General features: G+C 42.8%; 1 protein-coding gene and 1 long non-coding RNA gene across 2 annotated transcripts in view; one reads left to right on the top strand and one right to left on the bottom strand.

The window, feature by feature from the left end:
* The first annotated feature begins 338 nt into the window (after positions 1–338).
* Positions 339–11,732, top strand: part of mettl24 (methyltransferase like 24) — a 35,047-nt gene continuing 23,653 nt past the window's right edge. The window contains exon 1 of the mRNA XM_074614693.1: positions 339–955. Within this exon, the coding sequence (XP_074470794.1) occupies positions 623–955 (333 nt within the window). The 5' untranslated portion in view covers positions 339–622. The remainder of the gene's footprint in view (positions 956–11,732) is intronic.
* Positions 664–3,710, bottom strand: LOC141755651 (uncharacterized). Its single transcript, XR_012591315.1, has 3 exons — positions 3,592–3,710; positions 3,163–3,245; positions 664–808 (listed from the first exon to the last, which is right to left on the bottom strand). It is a non-coding gene; the product is annotated as an uncharacterized LOC141755651 (long non-coding RNA).

Below are 11,732 nucleotides of genomic sequence, written 5' to 3'. Positions count from 1 at the left end.
CAAAAAAAGCATGCAAATCCAGGCTGAGCTGTCCTGATTGGAGAGAGTGCCAACTTCTTTTGCAGAGGGATCTGCATGGGCCCCGTGGTGCTGGCCCTGCCCATAGCTAGAGTTACACAGTAACCCGAGAGTGTGTGTGGGGCGGGAGAGGCAACCCGAGGGGAGGGAGCAGAGCAATGTGTGTGTGATGTGAGCCCAAGAGAAAGAGAAAGAAAGCAATTAAAGGGGCGTGTGTGTTTGGGGAAAAAGGGGGGATTGAGAGTGTGAGGAGGGAGTTCCCAAAGTTTTCAAAGAGGGCGGCTCACATTGTACTTTAGAATCTGTTTGCAGAGCCTCATGACACACACCGTAGCATGCTCAAAATCACTCAGGTTCATTCATGTAGGCTCACACATGTGTGCAGTGGTTTATCAGCAGAGGTGTCCTTGACATGTTTGTGTTTCATTAACTTGCTCTTGGTCTAATGGTGGACTTTGGAGAGGCTGGACGAGAAGAGAAGAGGAGTACAACTCTTTGACAAGAAGGAGAGGAAGAATGGGATAGAAACAGTAAAAAAAACAAAACTTCTAGTTGAGGAGATGGACTGAGGTGAGCCAGAGAGACAGAAAGGACAAAACAGTGGATGGACATGGGCAGGGAGCGACTCACCCGGGGATTGCTGCTGCGCTTGGGTGTCCTGCTCACTGCTGTGTGTGTGTGCGTTCATGTTTACCTGGAGACGAGTTGGCGAGGAGCACCTGCACCTGCACCATTGGGACGTCCCACACAGTCCAGTCAGAACTGGGGCCAGCAGCAAAGCAGAGCCAAACTGGAGGCAGAGGAGCAGGACAGAAGCATTAAAAGGAGAATCTCTTATGTGAGAACACTAAAGAAGGACAGCCAGGCTAGGAAGAGGGACGAAGACAAAGAAGACCCCTCACCACCATGCTGCCCTCAGGTCCGCCCGCACAGAAAGGTATGTTTAATAACCCATCAAACTTCTGAGTTCTTAATAGCCGCGATTACGATTCTCGTATCTGATCCTAAATCAGTGTAGAGCGGCTCAATGAGGAGCTTTCACTCCATCTCTGTGAGGCACTGGCTTAAAGCTCAGTAATCCCAGGAGGGTGATGAAGGAAGAACAGGCTGCAGAATCAATGAATGTTCAATGAATGCTTTGAAGCTGAAACAGTGAGTTTGTCACCAGAGGTTTCTGGTGGTACAAAAGCTGCCTGCTATATATTTTGTTTTGTTTTTTTGATAGATGTATTTAATTTAAACAGGTGTAAGTTTAAGAAAATCAAACCAGCAAACACTCCCCCCCCCGCTGGCTGTTTTGTATCAGTAGCAAATTGATTCTAACAAAGAAGCATTCAGATGCAATGCCTGGTGGAGCAAACACAGCTATCCACATACACACACACACACTCCAGGGGCTTGACCTTTGACCTGTGAAGGGTGTGTTAAAGCTCTGGCTTAACAAAACTCCCACTTTCTGTCTCGCTTCATGCCTTTTATTTTTTTTCTCTTTGATTCCTCTCAGCTATTTGCTTTAACCGCTATTTTGTCATGTGATCTCTCCATCCATCCATCCATCTCCCTTTTGTTCCCTTTCATGTCCATTTCCCCTCAACCCTCCCACCACCAACACACACACACACACACACACACACACACATTCCTTGATCTTTCTTCTCTATATCAGTTCCCTATTTCCTCCTCTCTACTGCTTCGTTCTCTTACTTTGGGGCAAGAAATGCTTGTTCGCTTTTGTCTTTAAATCTTTAATGACTTCAACCAACGAGAGACTGAGCGCTGAGTTTTAAATGCTGTTTTAAAATCACTGCAGGGCTATTATGCCACGTCGAGAGATGGGCACTCGTGCGCCATCAATATTACATACCACCGTATGCTCGATCTCCCTACTTAATACTAAATTTGTCACATAAGTTGGCCTGAAGGGGCCCTGATGAAATTTCTGTGTCATGAGCTGCAGCCATTTAACTCTCTCTCTCTTCTTCATTCTACCAACACCTCTTCTCGCCTGTCCTCGCTTTAGGCTCTCATCTGGAAGATCACTGTTGCTCTTATCGCTCTGTCATGTCACCTTGTCCCCGTTCTCCATGCTCTCATCCTCCCTCTTGCTTTTTCATCTCTCCTGTCTGTCTCAATTTAAAACTTCAGTCTCGCCTCACACTTAGTTTTTCTCACTTCTCTCTCTCTCTCGCTGTAGCTCACAGCCTGCTCTCTCCTCTTGGCACATATTCATGCATCGCAGATGAAATAATGGGCTGGAAAGCAGGACTGTTGCTCTGCAGGGAAGATGACGAGGACGCCTCTGGTGACCTTGATGTATAGCAATGGAGGGATTCAAGAGAACAATCCTAGAACAAGCTCAGTTATCAGTGGGCAGTGCAGCCTGTACAGGGTTATGCTTTGGAAAGTATTTTTAAAAAGCTGTGTTCATGATGCCATCATAAGCACTCAATGATTTCTTTTTGTAAAAATGAGTCTGCATATCTTCTCCCAGACGAGGTGTTGTTGGTGTTGTTGCCTGCCATGATGTTTGGCATGTTAACCACAGTATAACTGTTTCTGCTGTCAACACATTGTGGAAAGTGTCATGTTGCTGAAGAGCATAAACAGAAACTGTTAGCTGTACCTCACTATTATCTCTTTATGTAAATCCGAATCAAACCAGTGGAACGTTTTGCAACAGTCATGACCACATCTACAGTGAATAGATGTGCAAATGATGCCACTATGTTGCATTCCCAGGAGTCAAATGTTCTTTCATTCATCTCAGATTGGGTTTTAAATTTGTTTTAAATGTGAGCGGCGAGGTAATGATAAAAATGTGACCACATCGGAATTAGCGATAAAACGGAACAGCTCATCTTTGATTAGATAATTAGTTAGTTAGTATTACACTATTACGACCCCAAGTTTATCTAAGAAGAATATGAAGAGAGTTTGTTCAAAGTCTCAAACTACAGTTGAACTTCAGGGAGAGCCCAGGCCAAAATAACAAACAAATAAGAAGCCCTACCTAGAAATAAACCCATAAAACAAATTAAAATTGCAATGCTAAATGCTAACACATATACACAAAATACAGAAGTACTATTGAGCTTTAAAGTTTATTCTTGACTTTGGAAACAGCAGTTGACAAAATAATCTCACCTCAAGGTCCTTTTAGTTGCTGTTTTGCAGTTTTCCATCATCTCACATGATCTTCATCAGCAGATGGAGTTCGTCCTGTTGTCCTGGAAACGTAAATTAATAAAAGAAATAATATGTTTATTGATTTGAGTTTTATTGCATATTAAAATTAGCAGGTCCTGAACCACACATCAACTGTATTTCAGTATCTAATTTTACAGTGTCATTGTATTTATTAGTACATGGCAAATCAAGTTATTCTTATTCTTATTATTTATTTTATATTATCCATTAGTATGGTTGATTGAGGCAAACACTAAAAGTATCACTTGTACTGTAGTTGAAGACGCTCTCTATACTTTTCCTCTAAGAAACATATGGAGATTTATTTGTGTCTCAAACCTGATTCAGACACTCCATACCAAAATAACATTTTCTCTTTCACATTACCTGGTTGATTGATGACATTGTTATGGCATAACAACAACTAACTACAAGGCGAAACAGCTTCACAAACACCAGCTGCTCTGTTATCTTTGCTGCAGCTTGAAAAAAGCCCCTCCAAAAAAATAACTTTGAGGCTTTTGTCTGAGCAAAATGAAGAGAAAACTCATTAAGAAAGATATTCAACAAACTGTAGTGTAGATAGGTGACCGAACAGGGACAGAGAGAGAGAGAGAGAGAGAGAGAGAGAGAGAGAGAGAGAGAGAGAAAGCCTTGGGGTCTGTTTTAGTAATAAAATAATATAAAGGAAATCTAATCTCTTAGCTGTCAGGCATCCCCATAAATACACTCTCACACACGCATCCTCTCTAATCATTTACCTCTTGCAGGCTGTCTCTCCCCCGCTGGGAAAAGAGGAGAGAGGGATGAGTTGGTAAATTATAGACAGACATGAGGTGTGTTGAGCCAAACAACAGCAGCAAGGATGAAGGGAGAGAAAGAGAGAGATAGAGGAGAGCAGAAACAGCATGCACTGATGACTCAGCCTCCTGACTTTAACACAGTAATAAACAGACTATACTGCCCCTAAGTCACAGTGACGCACTCCAACGCATCTCTATCTCTCTCCAACTGAAAACTTATGTAGCTGCCGGCAGCTCAAAATGTCATCAGATGACGCCATATGCTAATTTGCGTGACTATGCCTCCTACGCTCACCTATACTGCCATTGGTGGGAGAGGAAGTGCTGCTATTACCCTGGTTGGATAAGAGAAGCAAGTACCACCGATGGATATTCTCAATCATTTCCACAAATCAATCTCCACCTGAACAAGTCCACACTATAGCAGCTGTGAGGGGCTGTATAGGCACAGCGGTACTAACTATGTTAACATGCTGATGTTTAGCAGGTGTGATATAATATTACCCTGTTTGCCATCCTAGTTTGGTCTGATAGCATTTTAATATTTGCTAAATTGCACCAGTATTGGCCAATAATGGATTAGCCTACTTTGGGATTGCTGTTTTTCAGTAACGAGGGTAAGGGATTACAATTTGAAATTCAGTAGAGGGGGATTAAAATAAACACTGTTATGGCCTTTGAGTTGACTCTAATTCACTCTGTTTGGATAAAACAGAATACTTTTGATTACATTAATTGATTCCACCATAAACCACCAATAAGCCAGAACAGCCCGCACTTTGATTCAAATGATTTCCTTTAATTAGATGAGACACAAGTTCATTTATCCGCGAGGCAAGTATTAATTACTTTTGTTCAAATAAGCATCAGTGTGATTCCAAACAAATACTTTGCTCCTGATTAGTTCAGCGTTGGGGATAAAGCCAGAACAGAAAATGACACTTTATGTCGTCTGCGCCAACCGCTGCCAGCTAGGATTGGGCCCCCAGTGGAATTTCTAATGCAGAAACCCGGTGACCTTGGTCACATCTTGGAAAGCTGAAAGTCCTCGGCTCAACAGAGGGAGAGAGAGAGAGAGAGAGAGAGAGGCCGTTAGAAAAGAATTTGAAGGTTGACTTCTGTAATCCCAGAGGTGTGACTGGAGTCAGTTCTCAGGCATCTTTAACCTCCAGCTGGGGCACCTGGGGAACAAGGGAGTCACAAGAAATCAACGGCTGGGAAGCTGGCATGTCACCTGGGTCACACTAAACTCCCTGTTCGAGAGCTAAAAATGGCATCCATTACAAACAGTGCCTAGTGCAGTTGCCCTCCCAACTTGGGTACACTTATTATTGACTTATTCTACAAACTATTTTCTGGCCAAAAGCGGTGACGTCCTGGAGTCCTCCAACCTCAAGTCAAAATCAGCTATTTTTTCGTGTCCGGTGTTCACAACGTCAAGTCTAGACATTTTCACTTTACAAATGTGGTAATTTTAACTCCTACCGTGTTGTTTTTCCTAAACCTAACTAAGTGGTTTTGTTGCCTAAACCTAAACAAGTGTTGTTTAATTCACATTGTTAAGCACGTTTTTACTGCGACTGAAAAGTGAGGGGTCTGACAAAGCGTCAGTATGCGACGAGCTGGGATGAGAACGTGTTGAGATAACGTGTTTTCCCGTTTTCAGTCTTTATGGTAAGCTAAACTAACGGTCTAATGGCTCCAGCTTCATATTTAAGTGACACATACTGTATGAGAATGGTATTGATCTTCTCATCTGACTCTCGGCAAAAGAGTGCAAAAAACCTGCAAAACATCTTTTTAGTATTATTTAATAGGCAGCAACAAGTGCAAAAAAAAAGAATCTGCTTGCACTTTAGGATCACAGGAACCTTGAAAGCAGCTTACATGGTGCAATAACTCCAGGCAGATGAAATCAGAGTGGAGAAAGACATATGTTCAGACATGAGAGCCCTTTGATTTCCAACGCTTTTTGCATCATATAACCGCAGTGACATCACATCACCCCTTATGCACACGCCAGCCACCCTGGAGAAGTAAACCGCTCTACACAGGCACACAGCTTTTCTTGCTCAATGCCAGATTAGTATCCAAGCCCAACTAAAGAAAACAGACCGACCTGGAATCTCTGCCAAGTTATGGGGAGGAATAAACACAAAGAGACCTTTCAGATAATCAATCACCCCACTCTCAGCAACAGAAATATGACTATTTAATCGCCTTGAGCGAGGGTTTACACACTTTTTAAACAAGAGAATCAGCGGAGAGTGTATCTGGAGCTGAGAAGATACTTTTATTGTATCATAAGTAGGAACATTATGGATCCCAAATCATACTCTGTTTTTTAAAACCTTGGCTAAGAAAAAGGTCTGAGGGCAGAGTTGAGACCTGAAAGCTTCTGATCCCGACTTTAAAACGTAGATCCATACAAGCCCTGCCTCAAACAAGATAATCAAAAGCATATGTTGCAGATGGAAAAAAAACAGAGGCCACTCAATGCTCTTTATGTTACTGACTGAATACACAGTGGGCCTGTTGTGTGCGCTAACTTGTATCGGACAAAGACTCCCACTGGAGGGGGAAAAGTCGGTGTCAAACTGTCAAGTCCGAAGTCTCGACCGCACAATACTCCCCTCAGACACGGACGCCTTGTCTGGAACATTCCAGAAAGTTCTCAGTCTCCCTCCCAGCTGATATGAATGAGTGCATTGACCTCTGAAATGGGACGCCGTCACTCCCATCTTCGCCACTGCCCCATCCATGAATACACATGAATACCTGCTTCTAGCAAATAGCACTTTGTGTGTCACCAAAAAGGTTTGTTTGTGTAGCAGAAACCCATTTTCAGTAGCATCTGAAATGCACCTCGGCTACTTGTATCTGGTTACAAAGACAACAGACGCCACTTAGCCCCAAAAGCAACAGAGAGGACCTCAAGAACAATCGTTTAAAGAGCTTGTTGTCGCTCTAAGGCACGTTTAAAACCCTTTGGAAAGAATATATCTACCTCTCTGTCTCTCAGTCTCGCTCTATATCTTCATACGTATTTGATAGCTGATACTGAGTGATAATGAGAATGGAAAACATATGGAGAGGAAGGCGCAGAGAAGGGAGATGAAATTAGAAACACAAACACAAGCTGAGTGCTTGTGGAGACGCCACTGCGCAGTAATAATGTTGGCAGGACTCTAATCTCACAAAACAAGCGTGACAATTGACAATTATGCTATGACAAGGCTGGAATATACATCCACCCTTGCCATCTCTTTCAATTTATTTCCATTTTCATATTCAGTAATCATTTATGTGCAAGAAACAAACAGACAAATTGGCAAGAAAAGTAAAATGATGATGATTTTCCAGCTCCGTCTCAGGAAGTGAATGTCATATGGTGCTCAGCGGGCTTCCTTTGCTCTTCCCAACTAGACATCAAACACAGATCTCATATCTGGGATATTGTCCAGGAAGACAGGCGCACACTTGCATAGATTGACTCACACACTCAGACACACACATGCAGGTTTTTAGCAACTGTGAGCCTGCTAACAATACGACTCCATCTGTCTCTTGAGATGCTGGCCAAGAAGGGCCCCCGATTCAAACACGATATGATCAAATCAGACAACAACGTGTCCTCAGCGGTGTTAATCACCTTTTGTCCAAGTCCTACACAACCATCTGAATATTGTGATGAATAGGAGCATCTGTATATGCCTGGATGTATGAATATGTGAGGTTACCATGATGTGAATGGAAGGGGTTTCCAAGGCAACAGCCGGTCCTATAGATATATAAGTTGACGGCATGTAATATGACAAGTCAAAGGTCTCCAGAGAACACACTGGCTTCAATGTGCATGCATGTGTGAATGCATGCATGGATATGCGATAAAATCTGTTTTTTGTTGTTAACTGGAAACCACACATAGCTGATGGGAATCTATCAAACCAAACCACACACAGCAGCCTTTCCTTTTAAAACCACACACAGCAGTGAGCAGTATTTTATAAGGGCGTTAACAAGTGTACTTTCCCACTGCGGCTTTCATGTTTACAGCAAAAGCTGTACGGTATGCTGTTGTGGTTCTACCAGCTACATGCATACCATGTAGTGTGCTGTAATACCTTGCTTTAAATGACAACTGCTCTCTGCACAGCCTTACTACTGAATGCCTTTCCATCACACACGTTTGTAGCGGAGTGCACAAATGGCTGTCTTTGTTTACTTGCCATTCAATGTAGACAGTGCTGGAAATGGGAAGCAGTCACAACACTATATGAGAGCTGGAAGCTGTTTAATTTGTGCCATTGAATAGAGCAGCACTGATTGCTTTGCTATTCATTTTTTTTTTATATGTGTATGTCAGTTTTCTGCAAGGTTTGTCCTTGCTACTTAAAGGGATAGTTTGGTGTTTTGAAGTGGGGTTGTATGAGGTGCTTCTCCATAGTCAGTGCATTACCTACGTTTTGCTTTGGATCCTTGTGGTAACTCCTGTCTGTTTCTCCAAACTGGAGGTGTGCCGACCGTCATCCACTGCAGGTAATACACTGACTGTGGATAAGTACTTCATGCAACCCCACTTCAAAACACCCCAACTATCCCTTTAAAGAAAACTACTACTACTGATGCTACCATCATCTGATCAATTTCATTCAACTCATAAAGTGTCCTCATATCTGTCATTTAGTTATCTTTCATGCTACTCCTTATGAAATTCAAGGCACTGATATGGTTCTCTTAGTTCAGCATAGTATATTTAGTACGTTTGTAATGATGCACCTGGAACAAAATACAAGAAAAATGCAAATGCTTTGCACTGGCAAAGATGGTTAAGCGCTGCTCACAGATCAGCTTTGATTTAAGCTAGATGGACACAAAATGAGGCTGCCATGTAGGCGACGGCTCAAAGTGCTGAGCGAGAATGGGCTCGCGCCGGTCTTCGATCGGCTTTGATTTATGGCATGTGGGCAGATAGTGCTGTTGCCAAGTAGTGTGCAGAATGAGGAATGATGCCGCGTGTGTGTGCTGTAATGTAACACAGTGTTGGGCGCGTGAATGCAAAACCTCAATGTCAAATAATATTCAGAGGTTAATTCGACTCCTCCGCTATACAATAAACTAGGATTGTTTCAGTCGTTTTCCAACTTCCTCTCTCCGTCTTTGGTAAATGCACACCAGATGTGGGTTTGTTTCCTCCTATGAAGGAGAAACAGCACAGAGAGGAGAACAATCTCTTCATCCTCCAACTACACCATCTGCGCCTCAACCTCCAATTTCTCTCTCTCCTTCTCTTCCACACACACTTAACTTCCACTCCCCCTGCTCCTGTATCTCTCCAATCCTCCACAGGCTTCTTCCACAGCACCGCTCTGCCTTTGAGACTGAGGCGAAACTCTTCTGAGATTACTGCCTTTATTAAAAAAAGATCAGCGTAATCCTCCGCTTTAATTCTGTTATACCCTCTCTGTCTCTCACCGTACTCTGGCAGCGAGCTGGGATTGGTCAGTGAGCCAGGCCTGCCGAAGGAATAGAGATGACACTGCAGGAAGTGGAGACAGCCGGGTCTGGTCCAACTGCCAGTCTCCCATCTACCAGATTAGTCAGAATGATAGAGCTTATTTTAGACTATATGTGATTATCCTGCATACAATCTTACAGTCGTGCTGTCAGTATCAATCCTTTCAATATACACTTTTTATTATGCTCAATAATTCTCAATATTTGGTCCATTACCAACTAATATAACACAATATGTACCTATGAAAGCTTTTACTTTTGTTGTTCTTAATACCCAGAATGCAGCCGGGATACATGATTTGGATTAACAGGTCTGATCTGACCATTAAAGGTGCTAAATGCAAGATTGGGAGCATTTATATTGCCTCCGAATGGCTCTCAACATGGCGACGGATGAGTCGAGGACTCATAGCTAACGGTGCTAACAGCACTAACAGTGGAAACAATGGCAACAGTGCTGACACAGTTTACAGTGTTAATCTAGAGGGGAGGATGGGTGCTACGCTTCTGCAACTGCGCCGTCGGTCAGGACGGCGTTATCAGCTGTAGCCGCTGTATGAGAGCAGTGCAGAGCGGCGGCTGTGAGCTAGCAAGTGGGGCACGCTCACATGCACTAAAAGGCATGCACGGCCGGCCCGGCTATGTCAACGAAGCAAGGGGAAACTCAGATTACAACACAAACAGAGGGAGAGCGACTTCGTTCTCTGCTCAGGTGGATATTACTCCTCTATATCTTTACATAGCAAATAGTTGTTTGCTGCTATATTAACACTCTGAATATCATATAGTGCACCTTTAAATCAAACCTGTCTGATACTCGTTCGCTTTGCAGACTTTGTATACAGCATCCTTAAAGTCAGTCGACAGCAATGAGTGCAAAATCTAATCTTTCGCTGTCATCATTTGTCACTTTAAATAACTGGCAGTAAACATCGCTGCTACCTACCAAAGCTGTGATTGGCTGCCATGACAACTATAATCAAATGATCATCACATCTAAAACCTAATACATCTCTCAAATGACAGAAATAGAGGGAGTTAAAGAGAAATGAAAGCAAGATGAATGATTTCTGGCAGGCGGAAAAATAACCATATAGCTTTATCAACGGTAGTGTTACGTAGCAATGTGTGTGATCTCAGCCCCAAACTCAGTAGGTTATACCATTCACCATCCATTATCATGTCATCATAATGATACAGACTAACCAGCTGTTTCATATCCAATTGTAATAACATTATTTTGTTTGCAAATGTGATGTGATTTATGAGTATATTTAGCAGCAACGTGGTAGTTACCTTTCCCATGAGATCCTCATTTTACTAATGTTTATTCCTAATTTTTAGCCAGTTGGTATAGCCAGTATCGTCATGAAATGGAAAAGACCAAAACATCATTGTTCATCTTTATCAAGTATTAACTATCAGGTGTCTGTACACCTGTCTGTCAATGCAGTTATGTAAGTATTAAGTAGGCTTTATTTCTTAATAAAAAACTACTTTTGCTTAGAATATAATGATAGTGTTTGGTTTTCAAAGCAATAAAGCTCTCCACCTTATGATAAATGTTACTTTACACAAAAATTCTGAGCATCACAAAAAAAAAAACAGCATCTTTTGTTTTGTTTTTCCTGAATCATATTAGCACAGCCCCCTGGAGCACAAGTCTCTGATATAGTCTCTCACCTGGGTTCCCCAGCTCCTAGAAATCAGAGGGAGGCTAATGTGAATCAGCCCCCCGCTGTTTCATTAAACCACCACTTCTCTGTGTGCCTACTTGTCCATCGCATGTCTTGACCTTCATTTGGCACGGAGGCACTGTTGAGTTTTCACCCAAGTTGTCAGGGAAAATATAGCCTGTCAAAGAACATTTCCTAACTTCAAGACACTCCATAGTGTTAAAATAATATTCCACACGCTGTTGAACTGAAAGCTTTGACCTCTTGACTGCACAGCTTGGTGGTATTTTTCTCAAGCGTCTGGACTCTGCTGAGAGCAATCGGGAAAAAAAGAAAAGAGCAGCAGATCGGACGCTCAGACACCCTGGCACTTCACCAACAGACGGGGCCGGCTTGGCAGCTCTCCGTCTGAGGCCTTATGGTTTCCAATTGGGCGGACACAGCTCACCTGTGGCTGCCTCCTCCGTGACATTTGATACACCGGTGACAATGTGTTTACTCGAGCACTGATTTGTGCTGTGTCCTCGGAGAT

Source organism: Sebastes fasciatus, chromosome 18 (assembly GCF_043250625.1).
Source record: "Sebastes fasciatus isolate fSebFas1 chromosome 18, fSebFas1.pri, whole genome shotgun sequence".
Taxonomy (NCBI): Eukaryota; Metazoa; Chordata; class Actinopteri; order Perciformes; family Sebastidae; genus Sebastes; species Sebastes fasciatus.
The sequence above is the reverse complement of the archived record's forward strand: the minus strand, read 5'-3'. Positions and strand labels throughout refer to the sequence as shown.